At 43.3% G+C, this 20,731-nt stretch overlaps 2 protein-coding genes across 8 annotated transcripts; one reads left to right on the top strand and one right to left on the bottom strand.

The window, feature by feature from the left end:
- Positions 1-983: 983 nt before the first annotated feature.
- BECN1 (beclin 1) lies at positions 984-12,081 on the top strand. The gene is made up of 12 exons (XM_012743257.3): positions 984-1,136; positions 1,420-1,548; positions 3,803-3,870; positions 5,092-5,150; positions 5,816-5,906; positions 6,013-6,149; positions 6,289-6,483; positions 7,443-7,589; positions 8,871-9,020; positions 9,516-9,576; positions 10,404-10,546; positions 11,281-12,081. Exons 2-12 carry the CDS (start codon positions 1,422-1,424, stop codon positions 11,447-11,449), a joined length of 1,347 nt encoding a protein of 448 aa, XP_012598711.1. The 5' UTR covers positions 984-1,136; positions 1,420-1,421; the 3' UTR covers positions 11,450-12,081.
- CNTD1 (cyclin N-terminal domain containing 1) lies at positions 4,229-20,701 on the bottom strand. 7 transcript variants are annotated; one of them, XM_012743263.3, is made up of 8 exons: positions 20,282-20,701; positions 16,775-16,850; positions 16,342-16,516; positions 15,183-15,345; positions 14,532-14,676; positions 13,794-13,890; positions 10,908-10,987; positions 10,501-10,589 (listed from the first exon to the last, which is right to left on the bottom strand). In XM_012743263.3, exons 1-7 carry the CDS (start codon positions 20,448-20,450, stop codon positions 10,928-10,930), a joined length of 885 nt encoding a protein of 294 aa, XP_012598717.1. In that variant the 5' UTR covers positions 20,451-20,701; the 3' UTR covers positions 10,501-10,589; positions 10,908-10,927. The 7 variants fall into 7 exon arrangements, 6 of the variants coding, with proteins under 6 accessions (XP_075850716.1, XP_012598717.1, XP_012598718.1 ...); XR_012913091.1 differs by having other exon boundaries at positions 10,502-10,589; positions 10,908-11,079; XM_075994601.1 differs by lacking the exons at positions 10,501-10,589; positions 10,908-10,987 and adding an exon at positions 4,229-4,315.
- Between the last annotated feature and the right edge of the window lie 30 nt (positions 20,702-20,731).

Raw genomic sequence — 20,731 nt, 5'->3', positions numbered from 1 at the left:
GGCTAGAGTGAGTGCGGTGGAGTCAGACTAGCTCACAGCAACCTCAAACTCCTAGGCTCAAGCTATCCTTTCTGCCTCAGCCTCCCGAGTAGCTGGGACTACAGGCATGTGCCACCATGCCCGCTAATTTTTTCTATATATATTACTTGGCCAATTAATTTCTTTCTATTTATAGTAGAGATGGGATCTCACTGTTGCTCAGGCTGGTCTGGAACTCCTGACCTTGAGCAATCCGCCCGCCTCAGCCTCCCAGAGTGCTAGGATCCCAGAGTGCTAGGATTACAGGCGTGAGCCACCGAGCCCGGCCAATCACTGCATTTTTGATGCTTCAATTTGTGACCACCTTGGAACTTCTTTTCGTGTAAACAGTAAAATAGAAGATTCAGTCCACTATTTTTATCTGCATGGCCTTGGGGCCCTACTCATTTATTAAATAGTTCATTTCCCACTGATTTGAAATACCACCTTTATCACACACTAAATTCGTCTGTATATTTTATTTATTTTTGAACTCTGTTCCATTGATCTGTCTCTTCCTGCACCAAAGCAAAAATGTTTTAATTTTATAACTTTATAAAATGTGTCAATATCCAAAAGTGCTTGGCTTTCCCTAATTAATAATTGCAATTTTAAAATATAAAATAAAACACACTAAAGCTTATCTCCACCGTCCCGTGTGTCTATCACTTCCTCAGAGGCATCTGAAAGACAGGCCAGTTCTCCTAAGGAGAAATTTTAAAAACTAACACTAAAGGAAGGAATTGAAGTGGCTCCTCTTGGGAGTAGAGCATTCTTGAGCAAACCCACTGAATTTAGAAAACAGCAGAGTCTCATTCTCTCCGGACTTGGTTGGTGCTTCCACTCCAGGTCGCAACCTCGCACATGCGCGGACGCCTGCTGCTTTTCCCAGCTCAGCCTCTGGGGGCCGCCACCGGGCACCACCGCCTGTGGATCAGGCCCGCCTGCTGCTGTCGTGGCGTCACGTCCGGTCCCGGCCGGAAGTTTTCCGCTGGCAGACCGGGAAGTAGCCGAAGACAGGGCGATGGCAATTTTGGAGGCCTCGCTCCCGGGCAGACCGGAGGCCACGGTCCCCCCGCGGTAGACTGGATCTGGGTGGCGGGCTCCGGGGTCCCGAGGTGAAGAGCGTCAGGGGCTGAACTGAGACTTAGAAGGGAGCCTTGGAATCCTCACGCCTCCTATTGGAGACCCTTCCCTGACGCTGGGCTCTAAACTGTCTTTGCCCAGGCTGCCCCGGAAGCAGGTCAGCCTGGTATCTTACCGTTCCTAAATGGAACGGCGCAGCTCAGGATTCATCCCCTTCATCACCACCACCACCACCACCACCAAGGCAGGTGGTAGCCCTGGGCCGGAGGTTCAAGGGTGCTGATTCTCCCTAACACCTCCTTTCCACCGCCGCAGGGATGGAAGGGTCTAAGAGTTCCAACAGCACCATGCAGGTGAGCTTCGTGTGCCAGCGTTGCAGCCAGCCCCTGAAACTGGACACGAGCTTCAAAATCCTGGACCGGGTCACCATCCAGGAGCTCACAGGTCAGCGAGACCCTTGGAAAGAGGGTGGTCAAGAATGCGGAAGGTGGGCAGCTTTAGAGATACAGTTCTTTGGGTGGCGAACTGTGTAGTCTGCCACAGACTCGGGCTTGTGACCCCAAGAAAGCTATTTTATCTCTCTTGTTCCCACTTTTTCTCATCGGGAACATAAAGGAGTTATGTGCGCTTCTGAGAGCTTTCTGTAGTAAAATAAAGGTCCTTATTTTTCTGCTCCTTCTGTTTCAGAGAAAAGGAATATGTATATATAATAATTGGCACTTGTTGAAAATTTACCATATGCCAAGTGCACTACACATATTCATTTAGTTCCTGCAACAAGCCCTATGGAGTAGTACCATCATTACATCATTTTACAGATGAGGACTTGAGGCACAGAGAGGTTAAGTAATTTACCCAAGATCCAACAGCTGGTAAGTGGAGGAGTAGAGTCTCAAAATCCCAAAAATTGAGATGAAATTAGAAAAAAAATTGAGAAGACTAAATAGGCAGCTTAAATAAGCTTATAGGTTTGGAATCAGCCTGCTTGAGTTTAAATCCTAGCTGTGATTTACTACCTGAATGACTTTTTGCAAGTTACTTCATCTCTGTAAGCCTTGGTTTTTTAGTTTCTTTATCCATAAAATGTTAAACTGCTTCATAAGGTAGTTGTGAGGTTTAAATATGACAAAGTACATAAATAGTAATTTGCTGGGCAAATAGTACTCACTAGATGTTAGCTGCTATTATTAACTGATTTCTCCTTTTGAGGGAGAATTAACTGTTTAATATAGATTTTTAACTTTTTATTATGGAAAAATTCAAGCATACACAGTCAAGAGGATAGTATAATGACCTCCCTTGTATCCATTCCCCAGCTGAGAGCTTCTGTAGCAAAAGAAATTAGCCACATTCTGCCATTCTTACATCATCTATACGTCCACTCACCTCCTACCCCGACTTAATTATTATGTTTTTCACACATTTTTTAAAAAGGTAGACTTTCGCCGGGTGTGGTGGCTCACGCCTGTAATCCTAGCACTCTGGGAGGCTGAGGCGGGCACATCGCTCGAGGTCAGGAGTTTGAAACCAGCCTGAGCAAGAGCGAGACCCCGTCTCTACTATAAATAGAAGGAAATTAATTGGCCAACTAATATATATAGAAAAAATTAGCCGGGCATGGTGGCGCATGCCTGTAGTCCCAGCTACTCGGGAGGCTGAGGCAGCAGGATTGCTTGAGCCAGGAGTTTGAGGTTGCTGTGAGCTAGGCTGACACCACCGCACTCACTCTAGCCCGGGCAACAGAGTGAGACTCTGTCTCAAAAAAATAAAAATAAAAAGGTAAACTTTCATGCATTGAAATATACAAATCTTAGTGTACATTTTTTTTTTTTTTTTTTTGGAAACAGAGTCTCACTTTCTTGCCCAGGTTAGAGTGAGTGCCGTGGCATCAGCCTGGCTCACAGCAACCTCAATCTCCTGGGCTCAGCGATCCTACTGCCTCAGCCTTCCAAGTAGCTGGGACTACAGGCATGCACCACCATACCCAGCTAATTTTTTGTATATATATTTTTAGTTGATCAATTAAGTTCTTTCTATTTTTGGTAGAGACGGGGTCTCATTCAGGCTGGTTTTGAACTCCTGACCTCAAGCAATCCGCCCTCCTCAGCCTCCCAGAGTGCTAGGATTACGGGCATGAGCCACCTCGCCCGGCCAGTGTACATTTTTGACAAATGGATATACTCATATAATCTGGATCATTGCAATGTAGAAATGTTTCATCTTCCCTGAAAGTTTCCTTGTGTTCCTTCCCAGTTATTCTGGGGGAAAGGAGATGTTAACTTTCTTGATGGAAAATTTCAGAGTATATAATGAACCCCTGTGTACCCATTACCTAGTTTCAGCAGTTATCAATACGTATTTAATCGTGTTTTATCTATAGCTCCACCCATTCCTTCTCCAAATTATTTTGAAGCAAATCCCAAACATAAATGCCATAAATATTTCTGTAAGTATTTTTGAAAGATAAGAACTTTCTTAAAAGTAATCATAATGCCATTTTGCCTTAATTTTTTAACATTTCCTTAATTTGATTTAATGGGGCTGGAGGAGACAGCAGATTCTTCTTTGTGTAAATGGTACTTTAAGGAAAAGTTGGAGGTGGAGTGGTCATGAGGATATTTCAGATTCTTTTCCCAAACTTTCATATGCCCTCCTGGTTTAATAAAACTTTCTGACCCAATATTTTCCTTGCCCTTAGCTCCGTTACTTACCACAGCCCAGGCGAAACCAGGAGAGACCCAGGAGGAAGAGGCTAACTCAGGAGAGGTAATAGAAGTATCCTCTTCCCTGTCCACTGCATACAGTCAACATTCTAAGTGGGAGATTTGATATGAAAACACAGGAATGCAGGCTTGGTTTCTGCAGGGTACTTGGTGCTTCTAGAGCCCCCAGATTTTGTGGATCTCTGGTTAACAAGAGACATTCTACATGATCAGACCATTATGCATCATTGGAGATATATACATAGAAGTGCACCTGAGGTCACAAGGTTACTGAATGAGGCATCCATTCAAAAATGTTGGGTGAGGCTCTTTATTTGAAGCAGAATTATAAATTATTGTCGGTCAGGGATGGGCTGACCTGTGTGTCCAGGTTGTTCCCACATGTCCCACGGCATTGGTTTGCATCTGTTGATCTAGCAAGTTATTAACATCCACTTCTCTCCATTCTCAAAAGCACCTTGGTTTGGACAGTGAATTGTATGATTAACCTGGCAGAAAGGATTGTCAGTGTCATTTTTAAACTGTAATAATGTCAGTGATCCTATGGAGCATCTGTGGAACAACATCCTGTGAGATAGTATTGAACACACACCTGAGATTTATCCTGCCCAAGTAGCAAGAGACCTGGAGTATTTACTCACCCACTGCTGACCTCAGTTGGAGTGGAGACCATTAATTCTGGCCAGTGCTCCCTTCAGGCAGTGTAGGAGCCAGGGACCAGAGAAAGACTTCACCAAAGAGGCATAGGGGGCTGGCAGTTGAAGTCAGTAGATGTCACAAGATTTTGATGACATATAAGTAATATCAAAATATTGAAAACATACAAATTATCTACTTTGTCTATGTTATGGCAAACTTCACTGCAGTCTAATCTGCCTTTTTCCTTGTACCATGAATTTGAGGACATTCTCTCCCCTACCCCTGACTGGTGTTGAGAAAATGCAAATTTAATCATAAATAGAGTATAAATAACTATACTGAAATCCTGTTCCTCACAAAATAAATCAACTGGGAGTTGAAGTTTGTACCATGGGTCCTTTCTTATTCTACATATACAAGGATTAAGTAAATGATACCCATTTTCTTACGTCTCTGGGGTTTATCAAGTCTTGTGGTTATCCATCAAAAATAAAGCCATATAGTTCTGAGACTGGGAGATAAACTCCACCTTGATTGATTGATTGATTGCCATTTTTTTCCTTTGTCAGTATAGACTCCACCTTTTAGCTGACAAAACTCTAATGCCTTCTTATTTCTTTCCCAGGAGCCATTTATTGAAACTCGCCAGGATGGTGTCTCTCGAAGATTCATCCCTCCAGCCAGGTGCCTACTACTTCTCAGCCCCCTGTTTCTTACCAAAGGCCAGTAGAATTTTAATTGAACCCAGGAATCAAGACCTGGAGCCAGGTGATGGAGATGAGTCATCACCTAGCCTTTTCAGAAAAGATGTATTCCCTTCCTTATACCTGGCCCTTTATCTTCCAGAGTTGATTTTTTCTTGTAGCCGTTTACACAGTGGGAAGGGACAATAACTCTAATGATGAAGAATTGAAAAAAGTTGAGGGAGTGATTGACTAATAAAGAAGATGAGCTCTTGAGAAGTTTTAAAATAGCAGATGTCGTTGGATGTTCAGGTCCTTAGCTCTCATTGACGCAGGTGAAGGTTGCTGACAGGGAGTGTAATAAAAAATGTTTTTTCCTGATTCTCCCTCCTTTTCTACCATAGACACACACACATATTGATTTTTGATGCCCCTCTCCCTCCTTAGTCCATCCAGGCCAACCTTCGTGCTGAGTGCCCCTGTGGAAGACTAGCATGGCCTTCCCTTGGGAGAGAGGTACCCGTGGGAGGACAGTTGGGCTAGGAGTGGGTATGTGCCTTGAGGCCCCTCAGCTGGTGCTTGAGAGTCTCTGCCACTGTCACTGCAGTAGGTGGAGGAAGTCTCTCTGCTCCCTCATGTGGCCCATGGGCGGGGGGCTGTCTGCAGGATGATGTCTACAGAAAGTGCCAACAGCTTCACTTTGATCGGGGAGGCATCTGATGGCGGCACCATGGAGAACCTCAGCCGAAGACTGAAGGCAAGTTGGCCCCATTCCAGTGTCAAGCAGTAGGCCTGGCTGGTAGAGGACGTGGTTGGGCAGATGGCATAGGGGAGGCCCTACCCTAACTCTCCCACACTTCCAGGTTACTGGGGACCTTTTTGACATCATGTCGGGCCAGACAGATGTGGATCATCCACTGTGTGAGGAATGCACAGATACTCTTTTAGACCAGCTGGACACTCAGCTCAACGTCACTGAAAATGAGTGTCAGAACTACAAGTGAGTGCCTCTAGAGCCAGGGCTCCAAGCAGATAACGCTTGAGGCTGCTTGGTCCTTACCCTGAGAGCTCTGCTCCACTGAGGCAGACGGAACAGCAGGTTCTCTCTGGTAAATATACACTGCCTGTGTCCTTGGCAGACGCTGTTTGGAGATCTTAGAGCAAATGAATGAGGATGATAGTGAGCAGCTACAGATGGAGCTCACAGAGCTGGCTTTAGAGGAGGAGAGGCTGATCCAGGAGCTGGAAGATGTGGAAAAGAACCGCAAGATGGTGGCAGAGAATCTTGAGAAGGTCCAGGCTGAGGCTGAGAGACTGGATCAGGAGGAAGCTCAGTGAGTACTTAGCCTGTTCTATCTTCCTGCCCTCAAGTCTCCAGGAGAAGAAATGGTTTCCAGCTGAATGTGTCTGATTAGTTTATAATCTGTAGTCAGCTGTCAGTCAGCAGCATGTTTGTGCCAGTCCTGCATGTTGTTTCCAGGCCCTGTTTCTAGAAGTTTATTAGGAGGGTTGTGTATGAAGAGTCAGCATGATTCTTTTCTTTTCTTTTCTTTTCTTTTTTATTTACAGTATTATAGAAGTGAAAGAGTCAGCATGATTAAATGATAAAAGGCTGTTGGTTAAATAGAATGCAGAAACCAGGGCTCTAGTCTTAGCTCTGTCCTGTAGGGAATGGGCTTATTTTGATAAGTCAGCCACTTTCCAGCTGTCCTCATCTGGAAAGATGAACACATTAGCCTACATTTCTTCCCTCCCAGCTCAAAAATCTCATGGTTGTCCTTGACCTGAGAGAACCTGATGTGGAACCTAGTGGAAGAGAAACAGTATCCACTCTTAACTAAAGTTGGGAAAGTGAAGGACAGAGAAAGTCAAATTTTTGAGTAGTATAAGAAGTTTCACTGGAAATTTTTATATTAACTATTTCAGGGACAGTAAGTTTATAGAAGTGAAGCTATAGAAGGCCAATTATGCCCAATTCATGGAACAAGATACTCTTAACCCATTCGCCTCACTTCTGAAAAAGATCAGAAATAACGAGGTTTTTTGGCTTTGGGGGAATTCTTTTTTTCTCCACCTTTTTGCATATGGGCAGCCGGAATTTGAGACATTTCTGTCCCTCCCAGGCAAAACAACTAGGGCATGTATATTCCTCTGAGTGGGATCTATGCTAAATATATAAAATGCTGTAGGTAGATGTAACCATACTCACTAGAGTAAATTGTTCAGAGGCATGGGGAGAGGGAAACTTCGCCATCAAACTCACAGCCTTCAATGACCCCTTGGCTGCTCACAGGTACCAGAGGGAATACAGTGAATTCAAACGACAACAGCTGGAGCTGGATGATGAGCTGAAGAGTGTAGAAAACCAAATGCGTTATGCCCAGATGCAGCTGGACAAGCTGAAGAAAACCAACGTCTTTAATGCGACCTTCCACATCTGGTAATGAGAGCTGGAGGGTGAGGAACATCTGGAGAGCACTACATATATCTGGCTCTTAGCTGTTGACCACTAAGCCAGGGTGCCCAACTGTCACAAAAGAGGGACTGTGTGTTATCTTCACCCAGCTAGCTTTCTTTCATTCCTTGTGATAGGATAGGCACAATCAGGGTATTAGAATTCTTAGAGTTTGGTGACATCTACTCTTCCAAAGAAAGGAAAAGGTCTGAGGCCTCCAGTGACATGAAAACCTGGTTAGCTGCCTGGTGCTGATTTCTTACCCCCAGGGTTATTCATATATTAATTTATTTGGTATTGTATCCATTTAATAATTGTTGAGCATCTACTATTGAGCATGACAGGCACTGTGTTAAGTGCTAGGAGGGTGACAGCAAAGAATACAGTGTGCAGTCTACCTTCTACTTATGATCTGGTGGAAGAGATGGATAAATAATAAGCAATTGGAATGCCATGTGATAATGATAAACCCAGGGTTTATGAGAACATAGAAGGGTACTTTATCCAATTGTGAGGCCACGTGAAAAACTTACCTCAGAGGATGTTGATGTTTAAACTGAGAGATAAAGTAGAAGTCTGGGGAGGCGGGGGGCGGGGGGGGGGTGTGTGTGTGTGAAGGGAGAGGGTTGTTCCTTGGCAAAGAGAACATCATGTGCAAAGAAACAGAGGAAAGAGGGAGTGGTGAATTCAGAGAACTGAAAGAAGCTTATTGTGACTGAAGCTTGAGCATGAAGGGGAGAGTGACTGGATATGAAACTGGAGAATTACCAGTTCCTACAAGATATTATAGGCCTCATTAAGGGATTTGAACTTGACCCAAAGGCAGTAGGAACCATTGAATTATTTTAGGCAGGGAAGTGACATAAAATGCCACTTCATCTGCATTTTATTGCATTCACGGGCAATGTAGGAAAGGACTTGTCAGGATGAATCTAAAGAGGAAAAGAGTAGTAGTGTTGAATTTGGAGGGACGTGGACAGATTTAAGAGATGTAGGAGGTAGAATTAGCACAGCTTCTCTCAGCAGAGGTAGTTTTGCGGGGAGGACCTGAGAGAGATCATTCAAGGATAACATCCAGGTTTCAGCTTTGGCATCTAAGCAGCAGGGGGAAAAAAGCTTTGGCCATGTATTTAAAGTGCCAAGGAGAGCTTGGATATATGAATCTGAAGATGAGAGAGCTCATGCTTGGTTGTGAGTGAGAGCAGGAATTCTCAAAAGTTTTAAGTAATCCCTGTATTTTCCTTGCCCTTCTGCCTTCCTCTGTAGGCACAGTGGACAATTTGGCACCATCAATAACTTCAGACTGGGTCGCCTGCCCAGTGTTCCTGTGGAATGGAATGAGATTAATGCTGCTTGGGGCCAGACCGTGTTGCTGCTCCATGCCCTGGCCAATAAGATGGGTCTGAAATTTCAGAGGTAGGAAATGTAGCCCTTTCCTGAGGTGTGGTGTGTCTTTGATATAATCTGTATCTCCAACCTGGTACTGCTCTCCACCATGTCAGGAGCCCTTGCTGCCAACGGCCTGGGAGTTTTCTGTGGGTAGAGATCCTGTCTGCTTCTGATTTTCCCTCATCACACTGATCGAGTAGTCACTGAGCTGCATGACCACAGCAATCCCCAGCCTACAATCTCCAGAATTTCAGTGTTCCTCAGAATATTTTCAGTTTTTGTTTTTTAAATCTAAACCACAACATAACATTTGTCCATGAATGGCCCTAGATAATTATATAATAAATATAGTTTGTTCAGTAAACAAAATCTTTTAAACATGATTCCTTTGAGGAGTTAGGAGAGAGGGCTGAGAATAATAAAAGCCTTGTGTAGGATGAGTGAAAATCATTATGTTGTAACTTCCCAATGATCACTTTAGGAGGAGTCCTGTATCCATTTCTGTGTGCATCTCTATTCTAGGTATCGACTTGTTCCTTACGGAAACCATTCATACCTGGAGTCTCTGACAGACAAATCTAAGGTACTCTGGGAAGCTCCATTTTCACTGGAATACAGAATTCTTAGACCTTCTAACAAAATGGTTTGCTTTGATACTGGCATTATTCACTTTCTTATACTATCTCATGAAGAGCCAATGTTGTGTTCAGTATTTTGTCTAGTTCAGGTTTAGCTCTCTGGAGCTTAGAGAGAAAAATTCGGTTTTTACGGTCTGTTGAGAAGGGATATGGGCAGGTCAGAGGAGGATGTGTGCCCTAGGATAGAGAAAGAATCACTGTGATACAGATGTTATAGGTTGAGTATCCCTCATCCAAATGTTGGGACCCAAAGTATTTCAGATTTGGAATTTTTTAGATTTTGGAATATTTGCATATAATGAAATATTTTGGAGATGGGATCTAAGTCTAAACATGAAATTCATGTATAGTTCATATACACCTTATACACAGAGGGTAACAGAAATTTAATACATAATTTTGTGCACGAAACAAAGTTTGTGTACATTGAACCATCAGAAAGCAGAGGTGTCAGCTATGGAATTCTCCACTTGCAGTGTCATGTTGGTATTCAAAAAGTTTCAGGTTTTGGAGCATTTTGGATTTCAGATTTTCAGATTAGGGATGCTCAACCTGTAGGACATTTCCACTGATAGTGAAATGGTTCTATGTGCATTGTTATTTGCCCAAGATTATTGTATTGTTCAAGGTTGTGGAAGACAGAGTCCAGCCACAATACATGTTTCCAGTAGGATACAGACAGAACATGACTCACAGATAAATAGGTTTGGAAACGGTCTCTGGTGGCCTGTGCTGGTGTCACACTGATAGCCAATTTTCTCTTCTTGAGCAGGAGCTGCCATTATACTGTTCTGGTGGATTGCGGTTTTTCTGGGACAACAAGTTTGACCATGCAATGGTAGCTTTCCTGGACTGTGTGCAGCAGTTCAAAGAAGAGGTTGAGAAAGGCGAGACACGTTTTTGTCTTCCTTACAGGTCAGTATGCTCCAAAACTGAGTGAATCTATAGTAGGACCAAACTGGACAGAATTGAAATGACAGTAAGAATAGCAGCAAAACAGTATAAATGGTGGGAAAGCAAAAAATGGTGCAAAATCATAGGGCACTAATGGGCAAAAACTGATCCCACACTACAAGCAGGACAGAACGTGACCACTAGTCCCTGGAGTAAAAGAATGTTGCCTTAGATGGTTTTGGGGATTTTCTTGGCACAGAGCTCAAGCCTGCTCTCCAATTTCAGAAAGGTTTTTCCCTGAAGCTCTTGGAAATATACAGGAATGCTTCTTCTGGTCAACTTTTATAGGAACCCAGTGATGGATGGAAACCTAAGTTCTTACCTAGAGTAAGGCTGCTTCTATCACCCTGAAAGCATTTCTTTTCTTCTGCCTCCCTTCTCTCCCAGGGAGTTCACAGATGCCTAGGAAAACAGTGAGGAGTACTGTAACCCTCACTCACTCTCTGCTCCAAGGCTTCTCTCTTCTATTTGGGTGTGTGTCCTGTCCCTGTACTCTGCAATGACAATGAGGCTCTTGTGACAGTCTCCTTGATTTTTGGCTTTCATGCAAATCCAAAATACACTCCCGTTCCTCACCAAGTGTTCTTTAATAGATAAAATGACGTGAATGGTCCCATGATCAAGTCTCTGCCCATTTGCCTGAACTGACTTAACTCGGATCTGTTACTAATGAGTTTTGCTGTGTCCATCTGCAGGATGGATGTGGAGAAAGGCAAAATAGAAGATACAGGAGGCAGCGGCGGCTCCTATTCTATCAAAACCCAGTTTAACTCTGAGGAACAGTGGACAAAAGCTCTCAAGTTCATGTTGACAAATCTTAAATGGGGTCTTGCTTGGGTATCTTCACAATTTTATAACAAATGACTTTCTTTTTTTCTTAGGGGGATGTTTGCCTTAAAGGCTTTAAAGTTTGTTTTGTTTGCAAAACTGTTTTAAATTAAATTTGGGTAATATTAAACAACACATGTTTACAATACCAAAAAAAGAAAAAATCCACAAAAGCCACTTTATTTTAAAATATTGTATGACAGTTTCCAGAGCTACAACATGCCATGTATAGCTGCCACCCCTTGTCTTAGTTTTGACTCTTAAACCCTTGTCTTCCTTTCCCTTTATCCCCTGAAAACAACTAATTTAAGTTTGCTTTTTTTTAAAAAAACTGAGTTGAATTGAGATCCATGTGTTTTCACTGGATTTTATCTCTCTCAACTTCCTGCACTTACAATATGAAATAGAAACTTTTGTCTCCACTGAGACTATGATATGTTTGAGTCGCACAGTTGGATAACGTGGGAAAATGACATCTAAGCTTTGCCTGGTCACCATGTGATGTGATCAGAAGCTTGAAATTTAACACTTCTCCTCACTTGGTTCTAGTACTGGATGCCTACTTTGCTCTGTGTTAGAGATATGAAATGGTGTTTGATGTTGTTTGAGACATTATGGAGAGATTTAATTATTTGTAATAAAAGATTTGCTACAGTCTGCTAACTGCCCAGAGGTCCACTGTTGGGTTTTTCTTTAACTAAAATAGAATACTTTGCATTCTGGGAGAATTGAGTTCAAGTGCAGGTATGTGGAAATGCTGTTGGAAAATGTTTAGAGATGAGTTAGTTTTAGTTTTAAAAAGAGATACTAGTAAAATAGATAGCTGTTGAAGAAGCTCTGTTTGTATAAATCTCAATAACAGAACAGAAATGTTAAACTAACTTTAACGGGAAATAGGGGTAGGGTTGGGGGGCAGTAAAAGGGGGAAATAGGGCTGCCACCTTGATGTTCAGTCAAGCTCACCCAAACACTCTGTTTTCTAGCCCCTGATTAATACTAATCTCCATGTCTGATGTTCCACCTCTTAATAAAATTAAGTTAAAGAAAAGCCATAAATTATCTTGTTAAACAAAAGTGAACCAACTTCACTAATCTGTCTCCTCTCAGCTCTTTGACATTTTCAGTCTGATAAGACAAGGACATGCTTGTCCACCTCAACTATTTCTCTGTTGCAGAAAAATAAGCATGAACTTGGGATACAAAATACATTTTAAGAGACTTGGAACTTTTGTACCCTGAGTATGAAAGTAAACAGAGGGAGGCATGAGTGCAGTGACAGAGGGCTGTTTACATTTGGTGGATTCAGTCTGCCTCATGTGTTAGAGGAAGCAGCAGCCCTCCGAGCTCTGGCTGCCAGGTGGGGAGGAACAGGCTGCTGTCGCCTCGGAGTGTTGGCTCCCACGCTGTGAGTCAGGATTGCGTAAGAGAACTCAGCAATGCTCGCCAAGGCAATGCCAGTGATGCTCTGTAAATGTCCCATGACCTTCAGAAATAGAGACAGATTTCTTATTTCTACATATTTTAGTGTACAAACACACATTACTTGGGATATTCTCTCAAGCCAAATGTAAATTTTTTCATGTCTCTGAACCTACATAGAAGATCAAGTGCAGATTCCAGTGTTTGCCAGTGGCCAAATTACATTAGGGTACCTTTGCCCTAATAGTGTTAGCATGGAACATTTCTGCTAGACATTTCCCTCTGCTGGAGATAAGTTTTGTGAAATACAAGGGGGATATTTAGGCCTTGACTTGTTCTTTATTTGTCAGGATATACACTTATTGGACTTTAACATAATAGCAGATCATAATTATAAAGGGAAATGAGCAAGCTGAACTTGGGCCTCCATTTCCAATTTCATAAGAGGAAAACTGGAGAAAACATTTCCGTCCTCTCCTAGTTTTTTCCTCCAAATCCTGCTCACCCATCCTAATCATGAGTCTTGGCATTTATCTTCTGTTTTACTTTAACTGATGGGGGACTGCTTGCTTTCTTTCTTTTTTTTTTGAGACAGAGTCTCACTCTGTTGTCCAGGCTAAAGTGCTGCAGCATCAGCCTAGCTCACAGCAACCTCAAATTCCTGGGCTCAAGCAATCCTTCTGCCTCAGCCTCCCGAGTAGCTGGGGCTACAGGCATGTGCCACCATGCTCAGCTAATTTTTTCTCTATATATATTTGACCAATTAATTTCTTTCTATGTATAGTAGAGACGGGGTCTTGTTCTTGCTCAGGCTGGTTTCGAACTCCTGACCTTGAGCCATCCACCTGCCTCAGCCTCCTAGAGTGCTAGGATTACAGGTGTGAGCCACCACGCCTGGCCTGGGGGACTGCTTTCTATTAAATGAATTCTCACCATGCTGGACCTGCTCAGTGGTGCATACCTGGCTCCAACACTCATGGTTTTGGATGAAAGCACTTGCTGCAATGATTCCTACTGCCAACAGCATGAAGTCTTCCTTTACTGAAATGAACTTTTCCCTGAGTGAATAAAACCATATTAATTTTAGAGCTACAATGAAACTTGATCTTCCAAATCCTAGGATCATAGAACTTCAACTGTGAATTATTTTGATCATCTTGGATTTTTAGACATGGAATGAAATAGTCAAGTAATAGCTCACTGACCTGCTCCCCCATCCTGCCCCAACTCAACTGGGATTGAAACAGGAGTCTTGTGTCTGAATGGTTTATAGGCCTTTTGTTGTTCCATCTGTCTCCTTAACAAATGTAACTGTGAAGCTTTTAACCAGTCTGTCTTTACAGTAATCAAACACTTTTGTCCAAGTTGTAACCCTGTGACTGGCTTTTTTTCCTAAATGACTATAAAAGCAGTCCAGTAATCTCAAATTATAAGCAGGTATAAAGGAAGAACAAGGAAAGAAAATAAGTTAATTAATTGAAGTAATTTAAATTTAAAAGTAAAAGCCTTTAGGGTTTTCCTGATTGGGCTCAGTCATCTGTATCCAAGCAATATATTGAAAGTTAATGAGAACTAGTAACCTGTGCAGGTTATCTGTGGACTGGATGCCTTGCTAGGTTAAATCCATTCCCCAAGTTCTTGTGGTTTGTTCCCCATTCCCTGTACCTGGAAGGAATCTACCATATAGCAGTTGCCTTACCCTTGCAGCTGACTCGGTGTAGAGTTCTCAATTGAAGTCCTCAGCAGGCTGTCGTATATGGGTTCATGCAGAAGATAGACCAGGTCAAGCAAGGTCAGGCAGGTTGCATGCAGCTGTGTAACTGGAACCAAACAGCCATTGTATCCTAGATGGAGTATGGGCATGGTGGGGAGCATTAGTGGATCTTATCTGATCATAACCACAGCTGTCTTGTGACATAAAGCTGTGGAGCTGCTATTGTGCTTCCTGGTTGCTATATTCTACAATAAGAAATCTGTTTAGCTGGAGATCAATTTTAAAGGACAAAGGGAGGGGTAGAGAAACCTACATCTATAGTATATATACAATTAGGGTACATTTGTTCCTCTCTTATCTTATGCCTCTACATAAAATCAACTCTTTGATACTGTAATAAAAAAATGCCAGGTGAGTCCAAACAGAAACCAGTAGCTAAGACCTCTGAACTTCATTCCCTGACAAGTGCCAGAGGGAACACATTTTTCAGTCATCCAGAGACAAGAGACACCATCAGGCTGCCTACTGCTCCTCACTGGCAAGTTCTGCCCACCACTCCCAAAGCCCTCTGTACATTTTTTATTGCCTTCTATGGAAGTCTCCAACCCACATTCCCTGACACACTTAATAAAGTACCTAAAACCTCTAGGAGCATCTCCACATATGCCAGGGGAGTGGGCAGATTGATTTGGAAGTTTAGAGACTTCAAAACATCAAGCTCTGACTCCAGCAGTTCTTCTTTAGTGTACAGATACCCTAGAGCCTGGAGGAAATTCAAGACTGTAATGTTGCTGATTATCTGAGCGAAGAAAAACAAAACAGAGAGAGGGAGAGAAGGACGTCAGGACAAGGGTCATGTATCTTGGCAGAATGCACAAAACCCTTCACCATCTAGCCCATGCCTTCATCTCCAGTCTTGTCTCTTGGTCATTCCCCCCTCACACTCTGATTATAATTCAGAATTACTTGCAGTTTCCAAACCCACCGTGCTTTCCTTCTCCAAGCCACCACATACTGTGTTTTCTGTACCTGGATCTCTTCCTTTTCTCCCCTCCTCTCTCCCTGCTTTCCCTAACTCTTCTCTCTCTTCTCTTAGGATCCACCCATCTCCCACTTAACCCCACTTCAGGAACTCATTTTCTCTAAATATATTTCCTTGACTCTCCAAGGCTGATGAGGTACATTCATAACCCTCTGTATTTATATTAATCAGAGCTCTTTTCCACATTATTTGAATGTATGTCTTTTCCCATTACATAATACATTCCTTGAGAGCACAGACAGTATTTTTACTGTTGTAGCTATGGCACCTAGTACAGCATCTGGCCATAGAATAAACTCAGTAAATATTTGCTGGATGAATGACATTTTACTGTATAGGCATTGGGTAGTGATGTGGGAACATTTTATCCTCTATAAATGTAATAGTTCGCCTTTAATGCCGATAGGTAGGTTGGCAATTCAGGCATCTTATGTAAACTGTCCTTGATTCCAAGGGGAGGAAAGGTGACCTGTATGAATGATGGCTTCTGTCCAGCAATTACACTTTGGGAACAGAACAGAACTTCAGGCTATTTAATAACTGCCTCTGTGTGACTGTGTGTGTGTGTGTGTGTGTGTGTGTGTGTGTGTGTGTGTGTGTAGGAGGTATGCTTAGGAAGCATAATTATACTCTGGAATTTCCACGTGAGTATTATCACCTAGCCTAACTAAGAGCAGGTTTTTCACAGCCACCTTTGGATGAGCTGCTTTCTTTCTCACACTCAGTTGCCTGTGAGCAACCTCAGTTCCTTACTTTGTAGTGGAAGGAAAGTTTACTGGCCAGCTGAACACACGACACAAGACGGAGAATAAACTTGTTGAAAATCTTCTCTTTCAGAGCCCTCCAGTTATGAGACTCTGTCTTCTCGTTATCTCTCCGCTGAACTGTGGCTTGCCTGCAGATGTTCTCTACCTGTTTAACCATAAACCTATACAAGGAAGGAAAGGAGAGAGTAAGCAATCCACACTCATAACTAAAGGGAGTTTGTGCTTCAAACTATGCTACATTTTATCCTCTCCAATATCAATTGCTGGCTAAGAAATTTACATTTGCAAGTTAAAGAGAGAAGGTGTAAAACCAGGCCTCAGGGTAAGGGGAAACTAAACAATACTTTCCTTAAAGATTTAGGGGACATTAGCCATTCTGAGAAGCACCACTCACAAAGGCCTTATACTGAGGGCTTTACCTTTCTAGGATTTCTACAGCCAGGTAGCTCACAGATTTCTCCAGACACCATTGTTCAGACAGGAGAAAAACAAACTCTGCCAAAACAGGAAAAAAAAGAGCCTAATTCACAAGATGCAACCAAAACCACTCTGTGAACTCTTGGCATTGTGTAAAAGCCATGATGGGGCCCAGGGGGGAGGGTCAGGAGGTGAGAAAGATGAGACTGAAACAACCAAAGCTGAGCTTGGTTTTCTTTGCTGCCAGTAGGCAGATCAGAGGCATGAAAAAGAGGCTGATCAAGTGCCAAAGACAAGAGCTTACCGAGCCCCCTTCGTAACCCCTGAGCCTTCATGTGGGTATCAGCTGATAAAAGACTTGGCCAGTTACAAACATACCAGCTGGTCTAGTTGGCCTCTACACCATGCTGGGAGCCCCCAGCTTCAAGGAAGATTATTGGATGGATAAAAACCTTAACCCCTATCTTCTGTTTTCAGTGGAATGTTGGCAGGAACAGAAAGGTCCCTTCTGGAGCTTCAATATTCTTTATGACATTGTTTGTTTAGTAACCACCCTCTGGAGAACTCCCATTGCTTTACAAACACGATTCACCTTACAGCTGGACACCGTCTCTCCACCAGTTTGTTGGGTAAATCTGTGGTGGCTGAGCCTCTCCCTAGGAGCAAGTTTGTTACTGTGGAATGGCTTGTTTTGAAGAAACATCCCCTAAATCAAGGAACATCCCAATTTAGGGGGAGGGAATCATTAGGAAGGTGGGAAGGGTGAGATTCCTTGGCAAGATTTTAACCCACTTCTGTTTCTCTTTGAAAGAACAGCCCCAGATAGAATTCTATTTAGTTTGCAATGTCATTAGAGGGTGGAAACAAGGGCAAATGTTAGTTCGCAACAAAGAAGCCTCCTGCAGACCGAAGGATTTTTGGCATTGATCAGCAAAGAATTATACATACAGTCAAATTATCATATGTCTCCAGAGAAATTTTACTTTCTTAGGAAAAAACTATAAAAAAGTTAAGCTAGCACAAGACAGTTCAATGATCTCCTTGACACACATTACACGTAGATATATGTATAAAACCTTATTGTTACACAACCCTAGAATACATAATTGTATGTTATTACCCAGTCCTTTAGCTTTATGTCTTAGTTTTGCTCTGTGTGTGTGTGCAGTTAGTTTGGTTTGCTTTGCTTTTAGTTTGAATTGTCTGGGCATTTGTTTCTATTTTCATTTTTTTTAAGAGACTGTCTCATTGTGTCATTGAGCAGGCTGGAGTGCAGTGGTGCATTTCATATCTCACTGCAACCTTCAACTCCTGGGCTCAAGTGATCCTCCCACCTTAGTGTCCCGCGTAGCTAGGACTACAGATGTGGGCCACCACACTGGCTAATTTTTTGAAAAATTTTTTTGTAGAGATGATGTCTCCCTGTGTTGCCCAGGCTGGTTTTGAACTCCTGGTCTCAAGTGGTCCTCCTGCTTTGGCCTCACAAAATGCTGGGATTACAGGCATAAACTACCACACCTAGCTGTTTTCCATTCTAATTTGCCCAGAAAACTGAACTTGGATTAGGTGGAAAGGATGAGGGTTACCCCTTTCCCTCACTACTGGCCCTACTTCCTCCACTTACAAACATACTCAGATTTACTATTAACTAAAAGACCCTCTGCTTCTGCCCTCTTAAGCTTGGGCTCTATCTCTCTCCTTGCCATCATTGTTGAATTTCCTGAAAGCCTGCCTTACACACCTGCTGCTTCCACTTCATCATTCACTCACTAATTTTCTCAGTTTGGCTTCTACCTTTACCAACTTGCTGAAATGGTTATCTTGAAGGTCAGAAAATATGTCCAAATTGTTAAATATCATGGCCTTTTTGCAATCCTCATTCCTGTTGATATCCCTGAAACTGCTGACCATCATCCCCTTGAAACTCTCCTCTGGGCTTCCAAAAACTGCTTGGTTCTGTTCCTATCTCCCTAACCACTCCTTTTATTTCCTTCACAACTCTTCTTCCTACTCCAATTCCTTGAAAACAAAATGTTTCCCAGGGAACTGTCCTTGGCCTGCTTCTCTTTTTTCCTTCTCTAGAAGCTCAATGATATCATTGTAAGACAACTTGCAAACCTTATCTCTAGTTCTGACCTCTCTTCTACTTTTTAAACAACTTGCTAGACCCCTTCCTCTAGATGATCTGCAAGCACCTGAAACTCAGTAGATCCCAAACCAAAGCTGTTATCTGTCCTAAACAAAAGTTACATTTTGTAATGCGTGTTTCTTTTAATGGCACCACTATACTCTTAGTCTCTTAGGCTCAACATAGTCATCTTTACCTTCTTCACTTCTTAAATTCATCCACAGCAGGCCTCCGATTTTGCCTCTGAAATGTTTTTAAGCCATCCTCCCTTGTCATTCCCTCTTCCCTATCACCCCAGCCTGCCTACCTCCCATCTCTTTCTAGGGGAATCCTTCCTTTATATCACTGCCAAAATAATGTTTACTGAGGCAGAGGTTATAGTCTTAGCACTCCCTTATTTTAAAACCTTCAATGTCTTTTTGTTGTCCTACTAAAGCAAGTATAAACTCCTCTCCTTGACATTCAATCTTCCACATGGAATGTCTCCAAACTACCTTTCTGGTCTTAATTTCAACCACTCTTCCCATGCTCTGGCCAAGGTGGACTGCACTGTACCCATTTCCATAGCTTTACTCATGCTATCCTCTTCACCAACCAAACTGGCATCCTTCCTTCAAGGTCTACCTGAAACGCCACGATGCCTGGATCGCTCCCTGTATTCTTCCTATCACCCATCCCTCCTTTCCATCCCTATAAAAGCTTGTTTTATCTACCTCTCATGCCACTTACCTAACCATACCTGTACCTAGTCGTTTGCATATCTGGCCTAATATCCCTCAAAGATTGCATATGGCTTGAAAGCAAGGACTATATTTCTATTTCATCCTTCTGCCTAGGCAATGTCACTAATAATTATACGTAGAAGAAATCAAGGGTAGAGCACTAGTGTGTATTGTTTATCACGACATCCCTGGCACCTGGCATACAGTAGGTGTTAACACAGATTCTTGGCCAGGTGTGGTGGCTCACGCCTGTAATCCTAGCACTCTGGGATGCCGAGGCAGGCGGATTGCTCGAGGTCAGGAGTTCGAAACCAGCTTGAGTGAGACCCTGTCTCTACCAAAAATAGAAAGAAATTAATTGGCCAACTAATATATATAGAAAAAATTAGCTGGGCATGGTGGTGCATGCCTGTAGTCCCAGCTACTCGTGAGGCTCAGGCAGGAGGATTGCTTGAGCCCAGGAGTTTGAGGTTGCTGTGAGCTAGGCTGACGCCATGTTCTAGCCTGGGCAACAAAGTGAGACTCTGTCTCAAAAACAACCAAACAAAAAAACCCACAGATACTTTGGATGAATAAAATAAACTGAATCCCAAGGTTGTTGCCTCAAAGCCAGATGCCCCAGCCCCCCACAGCCCCAGCTCCCGGCCCAGCTGCCACACCCACGATCCGGGTCTCCCTGAAGCCGCCCGTCCGACCCGCAGCCTCCTGCACTGCTCGCTCATTCTGCTGGGCCAAGTGAAGCAGAGCGTCTTCGATCGTCTCTGTGGCAACAACTCCAAACTGAAAGTCACTGAGGGAGGCCAACCTCGGCCTCATAGGTCCGTCCATATTCACCAGCCTCTTGGGGCACCTGGACGGTTCACTGAAAGTATAAACCGGCCTCCCTAGATTCTCCCCAGTCTTCCGCCACACCCTGGGTTCCTCGTCCGCTTCCAATGCGCTTGTCCTCGCCTCAAGTCTGAGGAAAACCCAATTCCCACCACAGCCTCGCGCACTTCACAGCTTTTTCACGCCCCAACGGCTGCGGACCCGTCAGCCAATCAGAAAGCTCGACCGCTTCCCGCCTCCCCCGCCCTTTCCCTCTGGCCAAGAGTCGCAGCTCTGCCCGG

This window comes from Microcebus murinus, chromosome 18 (genome assembly GCF_040939455.1).
Source record: "Microcebus murinus isolate Inina chromosome 18, M.murinus_Inina_mat1.0, whole genome shotgun sequence".
In the NCBI taxonomy this organism is placed as follows: Eukaryota; Metazoa; Chordata; class Mammalia; order Primates; family Cheirogaleidae; genus Microcebus; species Microcebus murinus.
Note: the sequence above shows the minus strand (reverse complement) of the source record. Positions and strands in the feature narration are given on the sequence as shown.

Coding starts and splice junctions, on each gene's coding strand:
- BECN1 (XM_012743257.3), top strand. CDS start 1,422: ATGGAAGGGTCTAAGAGTTCCAACAGCACCATGCAGGTGAGCTTCGTG. Junction 5,151..5,815: donor AGATTCATCCCTCCAGCCAG/GTGCCTACTACT, acceptor GGCTGTCTGCAG/GATGATGTCTACAGAAAGTG. Junction 6,150..6,288: donor AATGAGTGTCAGAACTACAA/GTGAGTGCCTCT, acceptor TGTCCTTGGCAG/ACGCTGTTTGGAGATCTTAG.
- CNTD1 (XM_012743261.2), bottom strand. CDS start 20,450: ATGGACGGACCTATGAGGCCGAGGTTGGCCTCCCTCAGTGACTTTCAG. Junction 15,346..16,341: donor AACTTTCCTTCCACTACAAA/GTAAGGAACTGA, acceptor TTCTTCGCTCAG/ATAATCAGCAACATTACAGT. Junction 12,897..13,793: donor ACCATGAGTGTTGGAGCCAG/GTATGCACCACT, acceptor CTATTTCTGAAG/GTCATGGGACATTTACAGAG.